Consider the following 25,477-nt stretch of genomic DNA (forward strand, 5'->3'; position numbering starts at 1 on the left):
AAAATACACAAAGAACTGTGGCTTTGTCATGTGAAGACAGCAGACATATCTAACACAACAGTATCTAACACAAAAGCACTCTTATGCCTTTGGAAAGTGTCATAATACAAACACTAACACATTATCATTAGTTTTATTCTCTATGCGCCTACTCTCAATGGCTCATTACAGCAAAAAGCACTAACCAACTTGAAAAAGAAATGTGACACACTGCAAAATGGAATTGTGTTGCAACTCAGAGAACAGCCATGTTGTAGATGAGTCACTGACAGGCTTGAAACTGCAACTCAGACAAGCCCTAAAGCTCTTCTAGCTGAATGTACACTAGTTTTGGGTTCTCAGGCACTACTTTTCCCCTCTGGAGTGCTCTTCAATAACCACTCACGATTGTCTTCATACAACTGGGTGTTAACTATATATACAGTCAAATGCATCCCACTAGAGTTAAGCTTATCTCCTCTATGAACTGGTATAAGTGCACAATATCAGTGGTTCTCAAAGTCGGTCCACCGCTTGTTCAGGGAAAGCCCTTGGTGGGCCAGGCCAGTTTGTTTACCTGCCGCATCCGCAGGTTCGGCCGATCGCAGCTCCCACTGGCTGCGGTTCGCTGCTCCAGGCCAATGGGGGCTGCAGAAAGCGGTGCGGGTCGAGGGACGTGCTGGCCGCCCTTCCCGCAGCCCCCATTGACCTGGAGTGGCAAACCACGGCCAGTGGGAGCCGTGATCGGCCAAACCTGCGGACACGGCAGGTAAACAAACCAGCCTGGCCCACCAAGGGCTTTCCCTGAAAAAGCAGCGGACTGGCTTTGAGAACTACTGCAATATATCACCACCCTTGCTTAAGGCAATTGGTAGCTGTCTATAACTGTAACCTCGCCCTGTAATTACCTAGAAGTGTTTAATAAATGTAATTATTAAAACACATTTACACCAAAAAATATTTTCCCCTTAAGCCCTTTATCCATTCATGCCATTAAGGCCACAACTCTCAACTGTGACATCACTGTGCATGAGTAGTGACAAGTGTATAAACCAAAATTCTGCCCTCTGAATTTCCTTCTGCAACTCCCATTATTTGACACGAGTATCTGAGGGTAGAATTGGGCCTTATATTTGGGAGGAAAAGGCAGATGTCTTGTTGTAGCAAAGGCTCAGTAGTCTTTCAATGTAAATATGGAACACAGTCAAAGTTACAATGTAATCAGTTTACTTTTTGTTCTGATGATAGCTATGCTTTTCCATCGTCATTGCCTCCCAAAAACTCTGTCACCTGTCAGCTCTTGCAGAAGGGACTGTGGAATAGCTGCCATTAATGATACTTGAGTATGAACATAGTCTAAAGCAATGTTCCCTAACAAGAATTTACACTCTGTGTATGGATAAAAAGTATAGCTAAAAAGTAGCAACATTCTTGTTAGTTCTCTCTGTTTTTAAATTTAACAAGCGAAATGTGCCATACAGACAGTGTGATAGTCATGTATGCCAGTGTATGACTAATTTTTCCTTGGTATTTTCAATACGCTATTTTCATAAGATACCTTGACATTCCCATGAACCCTAATGGAAGACTATGTGACCTAGCAGATAAATTGTTGCCCATATTTTGCAAAGGTAGGGTATATAAATCGGGATTGAGTCATACTATGCTTTAATATCTTTTGTTATTTGTCAAAACAAATAATTAGGTTTTTCAGCACCTAGGTCCAGATTTACCAAAGGACTTAGGCACCTGAGAGGAGTAGGATTTAGGACATTTCCTTTTCCACAGCATCTGCTCTTGGCTAGCTTAGGTGGCTCTCCACCCAGCATGTATAGGGAGCCTGGGGGCTGGATCCGCAATGGTATTTAGGTGCCATTAAAATCTATGGGAGTTAGGTATATAAATACCTTAGAGGGTCTGGGCCTGGGCCTCTCACTAAGCAGCAGGTACATAAAAGTTAGACTCTGCAATGCCTAGTGTTGCAACACTTAATTCCCTTTGTGGAGAGGGTCCCAATCCTGCACAGACAGATCCATGTGCCCATGTGGAACAGTTTGCAGGACTGAGGCCTTAATTTATCTTTATCAACCAAAAGATACTTGAGATGTAATACAATGCCAATTAAACAATCCTCCCCAATTAGCAAGACTGTTTTTAAATTGTTGATGATACTTTGCATACATCCTTTCGGTGAGACCCTGGAAACAGACCTTGTGTGAACACTTTAGCCCTCTTATTGATATTTTGTTTTACAATTCAAATATGCTTCTGTTTTACCTTGAGAGCAGTAGAAGAATCTTCCCATGGCTAATCTAATACCCAGATATTTCCAGAATATTAATCAAAGTCTGTGTGCCCTAATCTAGAAGTGTCTGTTGTATAACTCAAATGATGTAAGTTCAACTCCTGTTGGGTTTTAACAGGTCTATGATCATTTTGCAACATGTAAATTATGGATTAATTACTACTTTTCTAAAGCTAAATGAAAAAGGCATATGACATATTTTTCTATGATATATCTTCACTGAAATTGATGGAATTACACTGGGGGGTAAATTTTGGACAGCATGTCTGAATATAACTATTTGCAGCTAGATTCTGCTCTTGTCAGACCTGCTTGCCCCACCTCCTCTTCATTTTGGTTAATCTACTTGGATCTTGGCTCCTGGGTTGGTGTGTATAGTAGTTCCAGCCTACCGTTGAATGCGTCTCACTTCGAGCAGCTGGGCACGGAGTTGGTGGTGAGTGAGAAGAGCCAAGGTTCTGCTCCCTTTCCTCCCCACTCACTGGCCAGGCACAAGGGGAAAATAAACTACACCATTTTTGTCTCCCCCAGAGAACAGTGGAAATATTGACTCTGGTTCACAGTTCTTTCCCTCGGTTGCTTTTGAAGAAGTACAGTTATGTGCCATCCTTTGCTCAGCCTAAATAATCATAATATGTTTGTTCAAAAAGTTAACAAAACAGTTCAGTGATATAAAGATATGATATATATGGGCTTTTTTTTATACATGCAGCCTTCTAGGGAACAAAGATCCCCAGAAGGCTGCATTCACTGCTGATGTCATGAACCTAATTCTCTAGGGGACTAGAGAAAAGTCAGGGTGTTGACCAAGGTGAAAGAGGAGAGCGAAAACTTCTGCTGCAGAGATTGCTAGAGCGGCTTAGGAGAAGGAGATCTCAGCTAAATGTTCCTGTGATGCTGGCAAACCAGGTGCCAGCTCATGCCAAGGCCCCGACGCCTCACTGAACACCGACAAATGCATACCTGGAAACCAGTCTGGCTCACCTCTCTGTTAGTAATGTTAAAATAGAGATTAGAATTATAAGAATGTGTTTAGTATTTAGACTTTTTGAAATGCCTGTAGGATGCTAAAAGTATCTTGTTTATAATATCCGTATTCCATGTTAGAAGGTAATATTTAAATGTTTGTTCTGTAACTATAAATATATTTGCTAAGATTGTAAACCCCCAGTCAGGAGAGAAGCATTACCAAGTGTGAAACACTAGTTTACCACAAGATGTATCACCCCCTCTCCAACAAAAGAAGCCCATAGATACCAGACAAACCATAGTGGAACACCGGTGGACAAAAGATTTTGTTGATTGCTTCCCCTACACCCGTGAAGAGTAAACATGTACAAGCCCTTGTCCCATCACAGCTTGATCGCTGGGGGAAAGGAATAAAAATCCCTGTTAAAGAGAAATTATCATCACTATGCTGCTTGGAATTCAGAGAGGGCAATATTTCTAAGCATAAGTAAAGGATCCCCAACCTGCTTAATTTACATTGTTCCTAAAGGACATATAGAGCTTGCGTATTACAACAGAATCTATTACCTTTTGAAACCTAAGACAGTAACTCATCTGTGTGTGTACGTTTACCTGTTTTAACTTTGTAAATAGCTCTCATTTCTTTTGCCTAGTTAGTAAATCTTTAGTTAGTTTATTACAGGATTGGCTACAAGTGTTGTCTTCCGTGAGAGAGCTAAGGTACAATTGACCGGGGGTAAGAGACTGGTCCTTTGGGACTGGTTATAATCTGAATATTGTTGTGATTTGGGGTGTAAGTGACCATCGATCACAAAGGCTTGTTCGCCTGTGTGGCAAGATAGACCCGAGTACCCAAGGGGACTGTCTGTGACCCCATTGTTAGGCTGCTATAGTGCTTGAGGAGTTCACACTTGTTATTTGATTGGTGAAATCTAAGTACAGAACTTACCACCAGTTTGGGGTTTTGTGCCCTGCTTCTTGACAGTCTGTTATGAGGTTGGCATTCACACTCAAACTTGACAGCTCCTACCCTGGACTCATCTTTAGTTCCTTCCCATCCTGCCATCCCCACACTGGAGTCACTCATGCTACAAGTTACTGCTAGACATGTGAGATGTCATCTGGTAAAATGCAAGATCTTTATTTCCAAGTAATACATCTGGCCATTGCTAATTAATTTAATGTTAAAGAAAGACTTTAACAGTAGAACACAGCTGGAAAAAGGACATCAAACTGTTGCCATAGGATGGAATGTGATGTCACAAATTTAGCGTTCCAATTTCCCTAGAAGAGCAGTGGTGGCAGGGCGGAGCGGGTGGAGTGGGGTGGGGAAATGGAAAGGATGGGCTGAGGGAGGCACAAACCATCATTTATTCTGTAACATCGTTAATAGTTACCAGATGTATGAAGAACTTTATGAAAAGAAAGAGGAAGGTAAATACCTTGAAGTGTTTGAAAGATTTCCACAGCGTAAATGTATCATGGCATATCTCTGCTATTTACCAACTGACTTAGCATAAAAGTGGCATGCATGAATACAGGCACTTTAAAAGACAGCATCAAGAGGAAGCATGCAATTAAAGGGACAGAGGGAGTCTAGGATTCAAATGTAGGTTTTGTGGAAAAAATGTAAAAAATATATTGGTAATAGAAATGTGTTCATGATTTTTTTAAAAATCAGTGCTCTATGTGCAGAATTGTATTTAGTAGTATCTATATTAACTACAAAGCATATGGGCTTACCCGAAATGGTAATCTGGTGGAGCAGATGAAATTATAATTATTTATTATGTGTATTACCATAGCGCCTAGGGGTTCTAGTGATAGACCAGGAATCTGGTAGTACTTCACCAGCTATGTTTAGCAGCATGTCCTGGTTTGCTGCCCTGGGCCAAAGCCTTTCCCAGGCTCCTTCAAAGAACATTTCACTTTATGGCATGAATCTGGAAGACATACCAAGCATCAAATTGCCCTGTATGCATCTGGTACCTTTTGTAGCTAAGTCAGTGTAATCACACAGATGAAGTGTCCTTGCAGAGTCCATTCTGCAATGTATGAGTGCCTTATGTCCTAAGGACTGAATATTGGCTACTTTGCATTATCTATCAATGTACAATATTTCTTACAGTCTATCCATTCAGAAGATAAAACTGATCCTTCCATCTCAGGCCCCTTCTTTGCCTTTGGGCCCAGAATTCTAAAGTTGGGAAGCTTCTTATATCTGTTCCAGAGATGAATGGATCCAAGAAAAAAGCAACAGAATTTTCAGTGGAACCTTCAATCTGAGCACTGAAATACTGTCCATCCTTAAGCTTCTTTGTTTTTCTTTGCACCATTCCTGGAGGCACTGCAACACCAGGTCGATGCCTGGGGTGGACAGAGCAAGCTCCTATTCCATCCCCCTGTTTCAAAAATCAATTTAATATACAGTCCTCAAATAAAGGACATATCAGATGTTAAACTGATAAGAACAGATACTACACTTGATCTTAAGTTTCTTGTTAGACAGGGACACCTAACGAGTTGATGGGAAAATAATTTCAACAGGGATCAGTATCAAAAAGCAGGAAACCTCTCCTTCTATCCTCTCAGCGGTGACCGACTGTGAAATACACATGTGATTTTTTTAACAGCACATTCACAGGGTATGTCTACATTGCAATGTAAGCCCAGGTTAGTGGGACTCGAGTCAGCTGACCTGTGTTAGGGAACTCTGGGCTAGAGTATTCACATTATATTTTAACCCTATGTTAAGACTTTTCTAAACCATGCTCAAACCTAGAGCTCTGATGTCCACATTGCAGTGTGCAGACATGAGCCAAAATAACCATATCCCAGAGTCCCTAGCACCCCCACCCCCAAAATGTGGCTGCTCTAGCCCTAGGACTGTGGTGCACTATGGGAAAACTTTACTGCCAACACGTTACCAGGAAGCAACTCAATTTGCAAAAGGCTTGATCAGTTCACTCTTCCTTGCAAACCCAGGAGGCTCTCCGATAGTGTGCTTGCAGACCAATAATCAGAAGAGAATGGGTTAATGCTGACCTGAGCTGCTGCCATTTGCAAAGCGGGGGTGGCTTCTGTTTTCAATAGAGCAGATTACAGATTGTTGGGAGAGAGGAAGCCATCCCATGGAATTGTGAGATACTTCTGGCTGACTCTTCGGTGGGACCCAAGTCAAGCGGGGCTGCGTCTACACTGCAAAGCAACAGGACTCAGACCCTGGGTCCTGGCTTAACTCAAGCTTGGACCCTCCAGCCCTGCAGGTTCCTGGGACCCTGGATCTGAGCCCTTGTTTAGCGCAATTGTAGCATAGATGTCAGAGGGATTAGGCTTGAGCCCAGGCTCAAGCATGGGCTTACGTTGCAGTGTAGACAGACCCACAAAGGCTCCAGCTCTTTTTTTAACAGAGAACCCTAGTACAAACATTGCAGGTAAACTGGGAAATTCACTTCTATTAACTTCTGGCTGAGAAACCACCAAAGGAGTTAAATTTTGGATTCTTTCCTGTTCTTGGATTCCCCAAGAGACTTGAAGCAGTGAGAAATAACCCATTCCTCCTCAACAGAACTCTAAGGGCACCATTAAATATTTCAAATGACGCCACTGAATTTTGCATTTTGAAGGTCATGGCTTGATGTGTAAGCCCCTGAAGCCAGAACACTTCAGTGGTAGGACCCAGGATCATTGACTCAGGCAACAGAGTTGAAATTGTTGGCATTTTCTGGTAACTTGAAAAGGATAAAAGGGATCTTCATCACTAACTGACTGAATAAACCACAAAAAGATGGGTGTGATAAATTCTGATTTTACTTGTGAGAACAGCAATACAAAACACTGCATTGAGGGGTCAAATTAGAAGAAAAAAGTAGCGGAACTCAAAAGCGCCATCAACTGTTTTATATTTCAATGTAAGCTTACACTTTAGCGCAGAAGAGGGCAGCTACCACAAAAAAAGCTCCAGCTCATTGTAGTATATAGGAACAGAGTAGCAATAAATAATAATACCTAGTTTTTATGCAGCACTTTTTCATCAGTAGCTCTCCAAGTGCTTTACAAAGGAGGTCAGTATCACTATCACCATTTTACAGAGGGGGAAACTGAGGTATAGAGTCATATTTGCCCAAGGCCATCCAGCAGGCCAATGGCAGAGCCAGCAATAGAACCCAGGTCTCCTGAGTCCCAGTCTAATGCAGAATCCACCAAGCAACACTGCTTCCCTTTAAGTAGTTCTCAAGCCCTCCAGTGGTGTTCACGGCTGTGTCCTGTGTTTTAGAGCCACCCAGACACCAGCCAAAGTAGTATTTGTGACGAGGCCTTACCTGTTGTGTATATTTAATGAACAAAGTTACTTGGACCCCACTGTTCCCATGTAGTCCCTTCATATTATATTTGTTATGTAAAGAGCACAAGACACAGCACTCACTGCGCCACTGAGAGCCAGCCACTTTTGACTGGTGGACACATCATTGTTCTTTTTCTCATATTCTAGCGAGAAAACCTTTGGATTTTTCTGCTGCAGTTAATGTTAAAGCAATTAAACTGTTGTGCAAGTCATAAGTCTCTAATCCTGTTAATAAAATCAGTGCCTGAAGCCATAACATAATATTAAATGGCTAAGACTAAGACTTGAGACATTAAGGTGAACAGCAGTTAGTCAGTGTCCAAGCTGGAAGGGCCAGGTCATATAATTCTTTTTCCATATTCCAAATTCTTCATTGTTCTCCTTAAAAATAAGCCCAAATAAACACCAGCAGCCTAGCAGCTACAGTCATAAACCAGTGCATATATGTTGAAATAATATTTCTGTAAGGAAACAGATTTCAAATTCTGAAAGGGAATTTCCTTTGATCCATCCACTGCCCTTTTTTTAAGTTACTAATACTTTTTACTTATTAGTATTTAGGGCCTGATCCCAAGCCCACTGACTTCTGTGGGCTTTGGGCCAGGCCCACGCTTCATTTCTTCCAGTGATCTCACAGTACTTTGTAAAGGTGGGAAACTATGAGAAGTTAAGGTCAAATTTGCAAGCATGGATGCCTGAAATTGGGCAGATAAATACATACTTTTAAAGTAGCCTTATTTTCAAAGGTGCTGGGCACTAGCAACTCCCATTCAAGTCAATGGAAGCTGTGGGCCTCTCTAAAAGTAAGGCCATTTATTTATTATGTAAAGATGTATTAGGTGACTAAATATAATTTATTATGATTCTAAATTTAAGCAGCCACTGTAATAAGAATGTGACTGACTCCAGTGGCTACTGTTTGGGATTTGCAATCTAGCCCGTTCTCCCCAGACTATCTCTGTCTGTGTGTACATGCATGCAGGCATGCATGGGGGGAACAGGGGTTCAAGTGCAGCTCTGGCCCCGTTCTTCCTAGGCTATTTGTGCATTTGTCTTTCTTTCTGGGGGGGTGGAAGGTTGGCAGCCATGGCCCATTACCCCTTAGGCTGTGTACCTGTGGATGTCCGTCTGTGTGTGTGCGCGCGCCCCTGTTCCCCTCACTCTGTCTGTCTTTCTGAGTTGGTGGTGATGGTTGCAGCCTTGGCCTCTGTCTCCTCCCCGCCCTCCGCTGTGTGTGTGTGTCATGGGGTGTGGGTTACAGCCAGGGCCAGCCCTAGACCAAATGGTGCCCCAGGGGAGAAACTTCTTCAGTGCCGCCCCCCCCAACAATTTCCTAAACTTTTGAATACCTTACACCACACCAAGCCTGGCACCCCCTGAAGCCCAGCACCCCAGGTGGTAACCTGCCCCTAAATCTGGCCCCGGTTGCAGCCCTCCCCTGGCCCCCCCAGGCTGTGTATATATGTCGGGGGAGGGGGAGGAATTGCAGTCCTGTCCCCTGTTCCCCTCAGGATGTATCTGTCTGTGTGGGGGTTGCAGCCCTGATCTCCCGAAAAGTTGTGTGTAGCTGACCGGGGGTGGGGTGTGGGGGGAGGCTGCAGCCCTAGTCCGTTCCCCCTAGGCTGTGGATAACTGTGTGTGTTTATGTGTGGGGCGGGGAGTGGGGGGGGGTTGCAGTCCGGACCCCTGGTCCCCCAGGCTATGAGTATCTCTGTGGGGTGTGGGGGGAGGCTGCAGCCCTAGTCCATTCCCCCTAGGCTGTGGATAACTGTGTGTGTTTATGTGTGGGGCGGGGGGGGGGGTTATAGCTCTGGCCCCTGTTCCCCCCAGGCTGTGCGTATCTGTCTGTGTGTGTGGGGGGGTTATAGCTGAGCCCCCTGTTCCCCCCAGCTTGTGTGTATCTGTGTGTGTGTGTGTTAGCTCTGCCCTCTATTCCCCCCCGCCCAGGTTGTGTGTATCCGTCGGGGGTAGGGGGCAGATGTTGCGTCCCTGGCCCCCAGGCTGTGTGCACCTGTAAGGGAGGGGTGGAGGGTTGCAGCCCTGGTCCCCCCAACACTTTCCCGCAGGCTGTGGGGCTTGGTCGGGGGGTGGCGGGCAGCAAGCCCGGCGCTGGCGGCAGGCGGAAGGGCAGTGGCTCGCTGGGCGCGGCACAGCGAGCCCCGGGCAGGGCAGGGCAGGGCCCGTCCAGTCCCGTCATCACTTCCCCACAGCAGCAGCGGGGCGGGGATGCCCGGAGAAGGCTGGTGCGCTCGGCGCTGACCTCGCTCCCGCTGGGTCCCTGTCGCTGCAGAGATCCTCCTCCACCTCCTCCTCCCCGCCCGGCTGCAGCAGCGGCCGCCAGCAGCGGGCCCCAGCCGCCGCCATGGACTCCTGCAGCTCGGACGAGTCCCAGAGCAACTCGGCCTGCAGCAGCCCGCTCACCCCGGCGCAGCAGGCGGCGGCGGCGGCCGGCGCCGAGCAGGACTGGGCAGCGGCCAAGGCTTTCTACGACAACCTGGTGTCCACCAAGAGACCCCGCCCGGTGAGTGCAGCCGGCGGCAGCCCGGAGGTGGGGCGGGGGGGAGCCCTCCGGGGCTCATAAACAGCTGTGTTTCCTTCCTTCCTCCTCTCTCTGATACGTGCCCTGTCTGTCCGCCGCCCTCTGCCGAGCCTTCCCTCCAACCCCGGGCCTGGCTTCCCCGTGTGCCACCTCCTCCCGCTGCCACCCCCATCTTCTCCTCCCTGGGTCACTGGGTGCCATCCCCACCCTCTCCTTCCTGGATACATCCCCCTCCAACTCCCATGATATCCTCCCCGTGTGTCACCCCCGTCCTCTCCTCCCGGGGCGCCATCCTCCTCCCCGTGTGTCACCCCCGTCCTCTCCTCCCGGGGAACCATCCTCCTCCCCGTGTGTCACCCCCGTCCTCTCCTCCCGGGGAACCATCCTCCTCCCCGTGTGTCACCCCCTTCCTCTCCTCCCGGGGAGCCATCCTCCTCCCCGTGTGTCACCCCCGTCCTCTCCTCCCTGGGTCACTGGTTGCCATCCCCACCCTCTCCTTCCTGGATACATCCCCCTCCAACTCCCATGTTATCCTCCCCGTGTGTCACCCCCATCCTCTCCTCCCGGGGCGCCATCCTCCTCCCCGTGTGTCACCCCCATCCTCTCCTCCCGGGGCGCCATCCTCCTCCCCGTGTGTCACCCCCATCCTCTCCTCCCGGGGTGCCATCCTCCTCCCCGTGTGTCACCCCCTTCCTCTCCTCCCGGGGAGCCATCCTCCTCCCCGTGTGTCACCCCCTTCCTCTCCTCCCGGGGAGCCATCCTCCTCTCCGTGTGTCACCCCCTTCCTCTCCTCCCGGGAAGCCATCCTCCTCCCCGTGTGTCACCCCCTTCCTCTCCTCCCTGGGTCACTGGGTGCCATCCCCACCCTCTCCTTCCTGGATACATCCCCCTCCAACTCCCATGTTGTCCTCCCCGTGTGCCACCCCCATCCTCTCCTCCCGGGGCGCCATCCTCCTCCCCGTGTGCCACCCCCATCCTCTCCTCCCGGGGTGCCATCCTCCTCCCCGTTTGCCAACCCCATCCTCTCCTCCCGGGGAGCCATCCTCCTCCCCGTGTGCCACCCCCATCCTCTTCTCCCGGGGCGCCATCCTCCTCCCCGTGTGCCACCCCCATCCTCTCCTCCCGGGGCTCCATCCTCCTCCCCGTATGCCACCCCCATCCTCTCCTCCCGGGGAGCCATCCTCCTCTCCGTTTGCCACTCCCATCCTCTCCTCCCGGGGCGCCATCCTCCTCCCCGTGTGCCACCCCCATCCTCTCCTCCCGGGGCGCCATCCTCCTCCCCGTGTGCCACCCCCATCCTCTCCTCCCGGGGAGCCATCCTCCTCCCCGTTTGCCACCCCCATCCTCTCCTCCCGGGGAGCCATCCTCCTCCCCGTGTGCCACCCCCATCCTCTCCTCCCGGGGCGCCATCCTCCTCCCCATATGCCACCCCCATCTTCTCCTCCCGGGGTGCCGTCCTCCTCCCCGTGTGCCACCCCCGTCTTCTCCTCCCGGGGCTCCATCCTCCTCCCCATATGCCACCCCCATCTTCTCCTCCCGAGGTGCCGTCCTCCTCCCCGTGTGCCACCCCCATCCTCTCCTCCCGGGGCTCCATCCTCCTCCCCGTATGCCACCTCCATCCTCTCCTCCCGGGGAGCCATCCTCCTCCCCGTATGCCACCTCCATCCTCTCCTCCCGGGGCGCCATCCTCCTCCCCGTGGACCACCGCCAACCTCTCCTCCCGGGGCGCCATCCTCCTCCCCGTGTGTCACCCCCATCCTCTCCTCCCGGAGAGCCATCCTCCTTCCGGTGTGCCACCCCCATCTTCTCCTCCCGGGGAGCCATCCTCCTCCCCGTTTGCCACCCCCATCCTCTCCTCCCGGGGCGCCATCCTCCTCCCCATATGCCACCCCCATCTTCTCCTCCCGGGGTGCCGTCCTCCTCCCCGTGGGCCACCCCCATCCTCTCCTCCCGGGGCGCCATCCTCCTCCCCGTGTGTCACCCCCATCCTCTCCTCCCGGAGAGCCATCCTCCTCCCCGTGTGCCACCCCCATCCTCTCCTCCCGGGGTGCCATCCTCCTCCCCGTGTGCCACCCCCATCCTCTCCTCCCGGGGTGACATCCTCCTCCCCGTGTGCCACCCCCATCCTCTCCTCCCTGGGTGCCATCCTCCTCCCCGTATCCCACCCCCATCCTCTCCGACTGGGCGCCATCCTCCTCCCCGTGTCCCACCCCCATCCTCTCCTCCCGGGGAGCCATCCTCCTCCCTGTGTGCCACCCCCATCTTCTCCTCCCGGGGAGCCATCCTCCTCCCCGGGAGCCATCCTCCTCCCCGTGTGCCACCCCCGTCCTCTCCTCCCGGGGAGCCATCCTCCTCCCCGTTTGCCACCCCCATCCTCTCCTCCCGGGGCACCATCCTCCTCCCCGTGTGTCACCCCCGTCCTCTCCTCCCGGGGTGACATCCTCCTCCCCGTGTGTCACCCCCATCCTCTCCTCCCGGGGCGCCATCCTCCTCCCCGTGTGCCACCCCCATCCTCTCCTCCCTGTGTGCCATCCTCCTCCCCGTATCCCACCCCCATCCTCTCCGCCCGGGCGCCATCCTCCTCCCCGTGTCCCACCCCCATCCTCTCCGCCCGGGCGCCATCCTCCTCCCTGTGTCCCACCCCCATCCTCTCCTCCCGGGGCGCCATCCTCCTCCCTGTGTGCCACCCCCATCCTCTCCCCCCGGGGAGCCATCCTCCTCCCCGTGTGTCACCCCCATCCTCTCCTCCCGGGGCGCCATCCTCCTCCTCGTGTGCCACCCCCATCTTCTCCTCCCAGGGTGCAGTCCTCCTCCCCGTGTGCCACCCCCATCCTCTCCTCCCGGGGCTCCATCCTCCTCCCCTTTTGCCACCCCCATCCTCTCCTCCCGGGGAGCCATCCTCCTCCCCGTTTGCCACCCCCATCCTCTCCTCCTGGGGTGCCGTCCTCCTCCCCGTGGGCCACCCCCATCCTCTCCTCCCGGGGCGCCATCCTCTTCCCCGTGTGCCGCCCCCATCCTCTCCTCCCGGGGAGCCATCCTCCTCCCCGTGTGTCACCCCCGTCCTCTCCTCCCGGGGTGCCATCCTCCTCCCCGTGTGTCACCCCCATCCTCTCCTCCTGGTCTGCCATCCACACCTCCCTGTGTGTCATCTTCCCCCCATTTCTCTCTCATTCTTCCCTCCCTCCCCCCATCTGCTGTCTCTCATCCTTCCATTGTCTACAGCCTAAGCCCCAAAATGCCATCACTGTGGCAGTCTCCTCCCGGGCTCTCTTTGACATGGTGAAAGACAGGAAAATCTATGAAGAAGAAGGGGTGGAGACCTATGTGAAGTACCAGGAAGAAAACGAGAACCTCCCCCTGAAGCCTGGGCCAGCTTTCTACTTTGTCAAGGTAAGACACTCTATTTAAAAATTCAGCTAATCTTTCTGTTCCACAAACTGCCTTACACAGAGTTTCCTGCCTGCCTCCACCCTTCCCCAGAGCCAGAGTGGTTGGTAAATACATCCGTTTACATAATCATGCAGCCAGCAGCCTTTTCTCACATAAAAATACACTAAACATGGCTCCTAGGTTTGTGTGCTGGAGGGGAATTACTCCAGGATGTCACACCAGGGAGGATGCTGAAAGCTCAAGCCCAAATTTGGGGAAAAGGAGGAGTCTTCTACTGAACACAGTGAGGCTGCTGGAAAATGGTTTCAGGCTTAGTGGCCTGTTTGAGTTGATTGAGTAATCTCAGTTTGGTCTCTTTATCTCCCGACTGAAATAGATTAGAATTATTTTACTCTCCTCCCCTCCCTGAGTCAGTAAAGATACAAGCCTGTGTAAGATCATGTAGTATTTCCTACTGAAAAACTGGCACAGTTTAGATGGAGGAAGTTAATAGCCTCTTGGGAATCTAAAGGATGGTTTCATACACAAGGTGTGGTTAGGAGGGTAGAATTAATGCCCAGAGTCATGGCAGACAGAAAATTCAATTCCTTTTAAGGCGTTGTCAGATAATTTAGGCCCCAAACCAGGGGCATACCTACAGGTGGACCTGGGTAGGCTGCAGCCCACCCACTTAGCATCCAGGCCTGCCCCGGCTCTGCTCTGGCCCCAGTGCTATCCCCGCCCAGACCTGCAAGATACTGCACGCCAGGTGCACACACACCCAGCTCGACCAGAGGGGGAGGGACAGCAGTGACACAGCAGCAAAGTGCTTGACGAACACGCCGCAGCAGGAGGAGGGCGACCCGCCCACCCAGCAGCGGCGATCATCAAAATACATAGGCCTGCCACCTCGGGGAGCCTGGCTTGGCGTGGGGCAGTGCGACGGGGATGGGTGCCAGGAGCCATGTGCGCTGCAGAGCGGCGTCTCCTCATGGAGCTGGGTGCATGCATGAGGCCCTGGGGGGCCCCTGGCCAGAGCATCCATCATCCCCCACAAGGCCAGCTGGACTGGTGGGGTTGGACGGAGGTGGGCCCCCCGATCCCTCTTGCTGCCCATCATTGCCCGCCCACCCAAGTGTTCCATGCTAGCTACGGCACTGCCCCAAACTTGTGTGGGTTTTAATTAGTTATAAAACCAAATAAGTTCTTTACTCAGTGTGGAATGACAAAGGTTGATATTGACACCCTATCAAGGAAGATAGTAGCTGAAATAAATGGTCAAAAGGTGAACGATCCTGTGATTGATATCAAAGCATCTCAGAAAATAACATCCACTATTGTGAGGCTGCAGATAAGCCACATTGCAGCAGTCAGAATCAATAGAGATGGGACCAAGATATATCTATTTTGGAAGATGATTTTTAAAAAAACTAGATACATTCATGGAACATAGGTCCATCAATGGCTATTAGTCAGGGTGGACAGGGATGGTGTCCCTAGCCTCTGTTTGCCAGAAGCTAGGAATGGATGACGGGATGGATCACTTGATGATTGCCTGTTCTGATCATTCCCTCTGGGGCACCTGGCATTGGCCACTGTCGGAAGACAGGATACTGGGATAGTTGGACCTTTGGTCTGACCCAGTATGGCCGTTCTTATGTTTTTAAGACAGAGGTGGGCAAACTAAGGCCCGCGGGCCACATCCGGCCTGCAGGACTGTCCTGCCCGGCCCCTGAGCTCCCGGACGGGGAGGCTAGTCCCCGGCCCCTCCCCCGCTGTTCCCCCTCCCCCATAGGGACGCCACCGCGCAGGTAGCGCGGCTTGCACCCACCCACCTCTCCGGCTTTCCAGTAAGCCTGTCCGGCTGCTCTGAGCAGCATGGTAACGGGGTGGGGGGAGGGGGGTTGGATAAGGGGCAGGGGGTCCTGGGGGGCAGACAAGGGGCAGTTGGATGGGGCGGAGGTTCGGGGGGGGCGGTCAGGAGACAGGGAACGGGGGAGTTGGATAGGGGGTGGGGTGTCGGGAGGTCCCAGGAGGAGGGGGAGAGTGAGCGGGGGGGTTGGATAGGGGGTGGGGTCCTGGGGGGGGCAGTTAGGGGTGGGGGGGTTCCGGGAGGGGGCGGTCAGGGGACAAGAAGCAGGAGGGGGGGTTGGATGGGTCAGGAGTTCTGAGGGGGGCTGTCAGGGGACAAGAAGTGGGAGGGGGCGGATAGGGGGCGGGCGCCAGGCTGGTTGCAGATGCACAGCCTTCCCTACCCGGCCCTCCATACCGTTTTGCAACCCTGATGTGGCCCTTGGGCCAAAAAGTTTGCCCACTCCATCTTAAGATGTACCAGGAGCAGGCTTAAATACTTGCCCAAGGTTTTGAGTGTAATATTATAAGGAAAGTGAAGCTTTTCAGATTGGACAGCTTGGATCAAGCCCTACATAGGACCCTGTACAAGTTGCTAAACTAATTCTCAAACTTCGTGACCTGATACAACTCTTGTCCCACGATAAAACAACACCTCAGTTTTTCTCTGTTTACTCACTTCAATTAGAATTTGCCTGACTAACAATGTGGGTTCAATATGAATAGAATTCCTTGCTCTATTTAAAAATAAAAACATTTATGACTGGTTTCAAACGTTGCTGGTGCAATGAGAACCAGGCAAAGAAACTGACTCTGATTCAGGGGCCTATATGCAAGAGTGAAACTGACTATTTTGTTTTCATTGTGTGAGCTAAGAGATATGCCAAAGGTAAACAGCCCTAAATGATGTAGGGTAAACTATATTTAAAATAGTCTTTCATCTTTGGTTATTTAAATGTTTCTGATAAACACAGACTTCAGCAGGGTTGCTTGATTGTTATAGAGGAGAGAATTTGGTCCACAGAGTTCATTTTAGTTCTTCAGGGAATTGTCACCTCACAGGCCTCACCAATGCAGTTTTTGAGAAGATCTACTGGACTGTCGGTAATTAAATAGACTAGCTTGGAGGAAGAGTCTATGACATAGCACTTCCATGTGGATTTAAAATAGACCCTTAATTTTAATTGTTATAAGACTAGCCTCAGAAAGGTTTTGAGTAGCTAAACATTTTTTACCACTTATGATCAAATTGTGGATGTGCTGGATGGAGGGGCAAAAAGAAATAGGTGACAGCCATGATGCGATTACTTGTGGTCTCCTAAGTGCAACAGGGAGAACAGCCACCAGCAACACTCAGCACCTTAGCAAGGATGTGTCTGGGCAGGATGGAAGCAGGACAATGAAAACACCCCTCCCACACACCAACAGGGCTACAGTGGATGGAGCACATGCTACACCATTTTACAAGTATAATAACTACTCCATATGGGTACGAGCATGCTCCCACTAGCCTTCACAAGCAGAATGTGTTTTCAAAAGAGCCTAAGAGTTAGATGCCCAGTTCCCAATGAATTTCAATAAGATTTGACTGCCCCACTCCCATAGGCTTATTTGAAAATCATAGTTTTTAGGTAGTGTACCTCCCCGCTCATTCTATTGCAGTTCAGGCTGTAAGAGCCATAAAATAGGCTCTTTAGATTTAATCATTTGAGCACTAATGATAATTTTTTTTTAAGGACAATTGGATTGGAATGTGCTCACAATATTTTTTTAAATATGAAACCGTAACATACTATACGTATGTTTGGTTGGGTGATATGGGATTGTTTACTCCAGGTTTCAGTCCCTGAGGCCAGAAGGGGTCATTGGATCATCTAGTCACTAGTCTGACCTCCTGCGTAACACATAGGACACTAAATTTCAAATCTGATGAGGGATTATATTCTACTTAGATGCAGAAATGAATAGTTCTTAAATAGTATCTCTGTATATGGACTCCTTTAAGGGAAAGCTTTAATATGTTGTTTGTTGTTTGTATTACCATAGCACCTAGGACGCCGAGTCATACCAGAACCCCATTGTGCTAGGCACTGAACAACAAGAACAAACTGAACAACAAGACAGCCCTTGCCCCACAGAGATTAATGTAGAACAGCAGTCAAGGTTTGCTGACTTTTCAAGCCTAAAACCTTGAGTTTCTCACTAAAAAATTCATTAAGCTTTCAAGTCCACAAAAGTAACTTTTCCAGGTGAACAGTATTACCTGCCACTTCAGAAGGGATTTCTGTTTACCTTCAGGTTGGACTTTTGGGGCCAAATCATCAAATGCTGTAAATCAACATAACTCCATTGAAATGAGTGGAATCTAGCTGACTTACACCAACTGATGATCTGGCCCTGGTGGATTTGCTTTGTTTACAGTTTCTTTAAATTTCAAGAAAGTTGCAGTAAAAATAAGTGTGGTCGACACAGTCACTGTAATAGACAGAATCTTATAAGTCGCTACATCCACAAGGTGCTTGGGAGTGTGTACCAGATAATGAAAAAAAATAAAAACATGATGAATTACAGTAGCCAATACACTAACATATCACCCTCTGCACTAAATGTATCCTCTTATCTGATACTTCAATGAATATGCAGTGTTGTTGTAGCCATGTCGGTCCCAGGATAATAGAGAGACAAGGTGGGTGAGGTAATTACCTTTTATTGGACCAACTTCGGTTGGTGAGAGGGACAAGCTTTCAAGCTACACAGAGCTCTTCTTCAGGTCTGGGAAAGGTTATGAGAATGGCACAGCTAAATACAAGATCAAACAGATAATTTAGTATAAGTAGTTAGCAAATATTGTAAGGGACCATCCAAGATGAAGTTAACACCCCTGTAATCATAGGACACAAAAGGGGGGTTGGGGGTTGCAGATTGTTGTAATAAGCCATAAATCCTGTGTCTTTATTAAGACCATGATTTTTAGTGTCTAGCAAAGTTATGAATTTCAGCTACCAGGCTTCTCTTTTGCAAGTGTTGTGGAGGTTTCCTTTGAGGATGAGGACTGATAGGTCAGATATAGAGTGACTGGTTTGTGAAAAGTCCCACAAAGCAAAAGCGTGATATTACCTTGCCCACCTCGTCCCTTCAATAAATACTCAATGTACTGGAATACTACAGGCCCATGGACACAAGGTGGGAAAGGGGACATAGGGAGACTTATCCTTTCTCTGTAGGTCTATAGATGGCTGTCACCTAGAGCTTTCCTAAGCATAGTCCACACAACAAGGCCAAGAATTTCAAAACTAAGTGCCTAAAGGTAGGTTATTAAGTGCACATTTAAGCACCTAAATATGTGGTCTGTTTTTTAAAAGCACCATCTTGTTCCTTTATTTTTTCTGATACCCTAGGTCACTGGTTCTCAAACTTATTTGATCGGGCCCCCCTTCTTTGTGTAAGTAGCTGTTTACGCTCCCAACCCTCAAGTGCATATACCACCACCCAGCGTCGCACCAGCAGCAGCACAGAAATAAGGGAGGCACCATGAAAAGTGATATTTGTCAATATCACTTTTCACAGCAGACTCACCACTCCACTGCCACCCTTATTTCTGACAGCTGGAATTCCGCCGCCTCCAGGTGAAGGATTGGGGGGGGCAGGGAAGGAAAGCCTGAGCCCAGGTTGTCTCCTCGTCAGGGATTGAGGGATCCCGAGCCTGGGTGCCAGGGCCCTTCTGCAGGAGCCCCAGCCACCCAAGACTGACAGAGCTCTTAAAAAACTAACACACACACACATACACAGATCACACCCCCTTTGACATATTCCTGTGCCTCCCTTGGGAGGCCTACCCCATAGTTTGAGAACCACTGCCCTAGGGTAATCAGGATCTGTCCAACTCACTACTTGGATTAGAATCCTCCAAGGGAAATATGTACTACATAGGGCAGGATTTAATGCTCAATATTTAGGGACAAATTGTCAAACCTGCCTTCTTAAATAGTGTCTACACCAAACCTGCATTTGTAATCACATACATAAAGGCACTTTATGCTTGCTTGTGAATTTTGCAGGAGGAATTTAGATGTTGAGTTTAAAAAGTGTTTCTCAATACCTGTATCCGTTAACAAAATTTCATAAAGGATTACCAAAAAGTATTAACAGTTACCATCTACAATTTAAACAGCTGTACAGGTCTGGAAAAAAAATAATCTTTTGGCTCCTGGAGAAATCCCATTATCCAAAACCAGGAAAAACTCCAGTTAAATACAGATCACAGTAAAACAAATATACTTCAACCTTCAGAATCGAGAAAGATTAGATGCCACAGTTCATCTGAAAACTAAAAGAAGACCTTTGGTTGTGTACAGTACCTTTACGGATTTATTTTAGCTGATGATAGGTGTCCCAAGTAAAAGTTACTTCATTATAAAGTTGAATTCTGTAACTTTCATAAAAAGAAAACGGCTTATTTGCTTCTCTTATAACAAGTCCCAGAAAATAGTTGCTGGGAGGTGAAGAAGAGAAATGAATAAAACAAGTTTGGCAAGTTTAAACTGCCAAACTGCTTTTCACATTCTTCTTCAAGGCAGGGCCCATGTGTATAACCAAAATTACTCTGATTGAGAGGGTGCATATGCAGCTTGTTTATGCACATCGATGTTTCTAACCTGCAGGCACTAGAGCAGGTCAATGCCCGGCTTCGTGAGTTGTACCCTAATGATGAAGAGCTATTTGATATTGTTCTGATGACTAATAACCATGCCCAAGTGGGAGTGAGACTCATCAACAGCATCAATCACTATGGTAAGTAAAATAAATAACACCCTGTAGAGCTGCTTGCTGCCATGATGTAAACTGAAGCATTTTCAGTTTGCTCACTCTGACCCTGGAATGGGCAGTTTTTTTGATACAGATACCCATTGCAAGGTGAATGATGTTTATTTGTGTGTGTCAGAACAAATGAGAGTGTGTTAAACAGGATTTGGCCCAAAGCTCTAGACTTAACTTGTCAAGTCTGAATCTCAATTTCTAAGGAAAGGTCCTTGAATGTTTCTTTATTTTGTATTTTTCCCTCTAAACTTGCAATCACTGAGCTGTCTCAGAGGGATTTTGGGTGGGATTCTTGGGGGATAAGGAACAATCAAACACTGTGGCCAGTTAAACCTCTTAAAGTTGTTAAAAGTCGGACTACTACTGAACATGGAAAACGTCTTTAAAAGTTTAACGTTAATTGAAAAATAAAATTCCTCTTGTAGAACTACAGTGTCAGTTCCTCAGCTGATGTAAATTGGTGTCACTCCATTGGTTCTGAATAGTCACTTTGTAAAACTGGAAGTCTTCAGACGGACATAGAGGAAGTCCTTAGCTGAAGATCTGGCCACTATGTCCTTCTTAAGATTCATATTAAGTTTCAGTCTTTCCAACATGTGACTGCAAGAGTTGTCCAACATGTGACTGCAAGAGTGCATGTAAGCTGGTATCCCAGCTCCAGATGACCCCATGTTTCAGAGGAAGTGGGAAAAGTAGCTTTTGCTCAGTGAGGAATTGGGCAACTGTACAGCAAGGACAGATCTTAGCATTTCAGAAATTTCACTCTGTTCAGATAGTAACTGTATGTTGTTTGTGTTAGGTCAAAAACACAGCAGGGTTGCACATCGTCATACTTTGTTTGTTTCCTCTGTATCTGAGATTTTCATGCCTGGTTTTAGGTTTATCGATTGAACGCTTCTGTATGACTGGTGGAGAAAGCCCTATTGGTTACCTAACAGCATATCTTACCAACTTATACCTTTCTGCTGACTCTGAAAAAGTCCAAGAAGCTATAGAAGCAGGTTTGGATTGGCTCTTACCTTGGTTTATTTCCCACTTAAGCCTATTAACACATGAACTCAAAAATTACATGTATCTTTTCCACAGGAGATGGAAATATTTCAGTAAATATGGAGTGCAATCCATATATGTAATATCAGCTTGTCACTGATTTTATTTAATGATTATTATCCTTCTGCTTGGATTCTGTTTCTTATAATGCCCCTCTTTGCCCCCTGCACTGTGCCAGTAATGCCAGCCTAATCAATCCTTTTCTTTATCTCTTGCTCCCAGCTTCATATTTTCATCCATACTGCCCCCTCCCTTGCATGACCACCAGAGTACCAGTCCTCCCTCCTGTCTCACTCAAATTATTCCTGATGTCACCTTTCCTCTGATGTCAAAAATTAGCCAACATCCAGTGCCTTCTGCACTACAACATTAGAAAGAAGAGAGTGAGCTTAAAATAAAAATAAATAAAGCTGGAATAAATATTGTCCTCAGAATTTCCCAGTATTTAATCATAGATCTTAAGGATTAATCATAGAATATCAGGGTTGGAAGGGACCTCAGAAGATCATCTAGTCCAACCCCCTGCTCAAAGCAGGACCAATCCCCAATTTTTGCCCCAGATCCTTAAATGGCCCCCTCAAGGATTGAACTCACAACCCTGGGTTTAGCAGGCCAGTGCTCAAACCACTGAGCTATATTTCTTATCTTCAGTGTGATTTAGGGTCCAGTCCTGCAAACACTTATGACTGAAAGTAACTATTCATGAGAATAATCTCACTTAAATCAATGGGACTCCTTGCATATATAAAGTTACTGTAAGTGCCTCTGGGTAGTGAAGTTTTGTACCCATTCTGTGTCTATGCAACAGCAATAAAAATTAATAATAGTGAGTCCACTGGAAACTGCTAATTGAGCTTCTGATGTATTTTCAGGCATTGCATCTGCTACAATGTTCACTGCAAATAAAGACATACCTTACTGTGATAAGCAGTTGAGGGTGGCGTTTGATGGGGATGCTGTTCTCTTTTCTGATGAATCAGAGCAGATCGTCAAAGAGCATGGATTAGATAGATTTTATGAACATGAACAGATGAATGAGAATAAGCCCCTTGCACAGGTATCTGCTTCTTGAACTGTTAAGACAACTTTGCTTTTTTATTGCTAACATTGTAGTTGGTACTTTGATTTTGTTTCTCGTATGCGTACATTATTTTTCTCTTAAATTTATACATTAATGTGTCTTGTTCTTCATGGATGTTTTATTTGTGATTCAAAGAACCTTTTAATTGTAACATCAATTTCATTATACCTGCTTGGATTTCCTTTTTCACGGACAGTCCTTAGAATGCACGTTTGATATTTAAGGGCCTGATCCTGCAGTCCTTCCACAGGACCCCCATTTAATTGGGAATATTGCATGAGTAAGAACATGAGGTTCTTGTAGCTACCTCTGGAGGTATTTTCATTTAATCATCCCCTAGAGGCCTGATCCAAAGTCCACTGAACTCATTGAAAAAGACTACTATTGATTTCAATGGACTTTGGGTCTGGTCCTAGGTAAGGTGAACATGGCAGCCTATATCCATTCATAGCAATCAGCCCCACCTCCAAACATACTACTCTGGAATGTTTGGTCAGTATTTGTGATCCCTTATTGCCCTCTGTGCATGTAACAGAATGCACATGTCTGGGCTTGGAATGTAATATCCATTCTTACTTTGTTCCACGTTTTATTGTCATATGGAACAGCTATTGTACATCTCTCAATAACATATTAATAAAGAGTTGGCATTTGCTTCAAATGCCAGAATGGTCCAAGTGTAATATTTATGTTCATTGTCAAACAGAATTATGATGTTTGTCCAGGAATGCAAACATGTTAGAGTCAACTTAAACCAACTTTATTTTCATTTACACTGGTATAAATCAGAATGAGGGCCTGATCTTTGAAAGCAATGGGAATTGTAGGTACTCAGTGTGTCAGAGTTTGACCCAAAATAGTTTTTGTTTTTAATTTTGGGCCTCCTCCTTCTGTCACTCAAACTAGTGTAAATCTGAAGGAACTCCACAGAAGTCAATGTAGTTACATGAGTGTAAAAAATCATTATGAGAACAGAATCAGGTGTCGTTAAAAAGCAAAAGATATGTTTTTAATTTCATGAACTCTGGACAGACACTCTGGACACAAACTGTGTATTAGGGCTCTCCAGCCCCAGTCAGGGTCAGGACCCCTCTGAATTAGGCACTGTAGAAAAATATAGATTTACAAGATCTCTGCCCCAAAGATCATACAATCTAAGAAGACAGGCAACATTCAAAAAGAGTAAGAGGGATGCACTGAAATATATAGAAATTGTTATATACAAATATACTTTGTGGTGGGGGGTATTCTCTTTAGCAAATAGGTATTGGTTTTCAGCAGTTGCCCCACACAGCCAAGCTGTCATTTGCTAGTTGGTTTTCTTTGTAGGCATTGTGTTGAGAAAGGATTCCAAGGAGGAGAAGGTTATGGATCATGGAAGGAATTCTATACATAAGGGCCAGCATGGAAGAAAGTACAGAGATGTTTGTGGGAGAAGAGGAAAAACATTAAACATGTTTCTGATATTTTATACCTAGGGTCCTTTGAAAGGTTTTCTGGAAGACTTAGGGAAGCTGCAGAAGAAATTTTATGCAAAAGACAAACGATTAGATTGTCCTATAAGGACCTACCTCGTCACAGCTAGAAGTGCAGCAAGTTCTGGAGCCAGAGTGCTGAAGACTCTCCGTAGCTGGGGTTTGGAGATTGATGAGGCACTTTTCCTTGCAGGAGCTCCTAAAGGACCAATTTTGGTGAAAATCCGGCCTCATATTTTCTTTGATGATCAGATGTTTCACATTGAAGGAGCACAACAACTGGGTACTGTAGCAGCACATGTACCTTATGGCATTGGTCAGAAGTACAACAAATCCAAACCTAAAGATGACACTGTTAAAAAATAGCTTCCCTTTAACTTAGACAGCCTCTAACACATCAATAGTTAAGTCTGAAAACTCTACATTTGTATATTATAAGGAGTATGTTTAAAGATTTGACCTCTGTAGCTAAAGAAGTTTTAAAAGGAAATATTTTTAATATAGGCATGTTTTAAATAGTTTTTTAATAGTACTCTTGAACACTTTTTGGTTTGGTTTGCTAGGTCTAGCACTGTAGTTTTTTTTTATATTAGGAAAAGTCTTGTGTTGTTTTTATAGTTTAAGACATGTTTTAAAGACTTATAAGTGTGTGACTTCTCTGAAAGGGTTGTAAATGGGTTATTTATAACATGAATCATGCTGCATAAAGAATATTTACAGGTTATTTTTGAAAAGACCAAAAACGTGGTGCGAGTATGTTTACCTATTCAGTGATTGTGTCATCATGAAACTTTGATTTGTATGGGTGATTTGTAATTCCAGTGGAAACTGTTAGTTTGTTTGGCCTTGTGTTTACAGGAACCCTTTATTTTTCTAAACTATTTTTCCTACTCGAATAAAGCTGACTTTGCAGAACATTGCCATTTTTCTGTGTTGGGGGTGGGGTGGGGGGGATTTTTTTCCGCAACAAGGATCACTCAGAAGTTATGGCTCTTCTGAGGCCTATGTAAAATGAGTTTGGTGACCTCAGTTCAGTTTCTGGTCGACCAGTGTCCACTTAAACACCACATTAATGTTCATTTGCACCATTGTTGATAAGCTGAGCAGAGAACCAAGGAATGACTGGGTATGGGAAAGGGAATTATGCATACCATGCACCTTCCCATCCAACCACCAGTCCATCTAGAACATGAAGTGTGTTGGCCAGGACATAGTTAGTAGGCTTGCAATGCTTCAGTTTGTGTCGATCTGTAGATAGAGGACATTTTCTCCAGAGCCGTGAGTCCTTAACCAATCATGAGCACTAAAGTGTGTGAGGAGAAAAATGTAAAAAAGATCCTACTGTTTTTATTATGTTATACATTTGTTCATCAGTAGTCAGACTCTAAATTGACACTGAAGGTTCTATTCTTTGATGTTTTAGTTATGCAAGCTTACCTTCAGATATGTCAGCTACATGTTGCAAGATGTCAGCAATGTAAGATACTCAAGAACACATTCTAGCTGAGATAAAGTTAGCACAAATCCTAATTCATCTTTCCAAAGGAGGTTCCTCTTCACACACTTTATAAAGTTTCTGAATGCAAACCACAAGGGATCGACTTTAAAGCTCAGGACACATTTAGGCCAAAATTTTGAAAACGGGCCTCTGATTTTGGATGCCCATCCTGACACCTCAGGAGCTAATTCTCTAAAG

At 47.0% G+C, this 25,477-nt stretch overlaps 1 protein-coding gene and 1 non-coding gene across 2 annotated transcripts; one reads left to right on the top strand and one right to left on the bottom strand.

Moving 5' to 3' along the window:
• Nucleotides 1-5,575: 5,575 nt before the first annotated feature.
• Nucleotides 5,576-5,766, bottom strand: LOC141985601 (U2 spliceosomal RNA). Its single transcript, XR_012638965.1, has one exon. It is a non-coding gene; the product is annotated as a U2 spliceosomal RNA (small nuclear RNA).
• A 4,037-nt stretch (nucleotides 5,767-9,803) lies between these two features.
• On the top strand, nucleotides 9,804-24,683 carry NT5C1B (5'-nucleotidase, cytosolic IB). Its single transcript, XM_074947552.1, has 6 exons — nucleotides 9,804-10,119; nucleotides 13,360-13,527; nucleotides 20,019-20,148; nucleotides 21,054-21,176; nucleotides 22,098-22,282; nucleotides 23,785-24,683. The coding sequence occupies exons 1-6, from the start codon at nucleotides 9,961-9,963 to the stop codon at nucleotides 24,145-24,147; spliced, it is 1,128 nt and encodes a 375-aa protein (XP_074803653.1). The 5' UTR covers nucleotides 9,804-9,960; the 3' UTR covers nucleotides 24,148-24,683.
• The last annotated feature ends 794 nt before the right edge of the window (nucleotides 24,684-25,477 follow it).

Source organism: Natator depressus, chromosome 3 (assembly GCF_965152275.1).
Source record: "Natator depressus isolate rNatDep1 chromosome 3, rNatDep2.hap1, whole genome shotgun sequence".
Taxonomy (NCBI): domain Eukaryota; kingdom Metazoa; phylum Chordata; order Testudines; family Cheloniidae; genus Natator; species Natator depressus.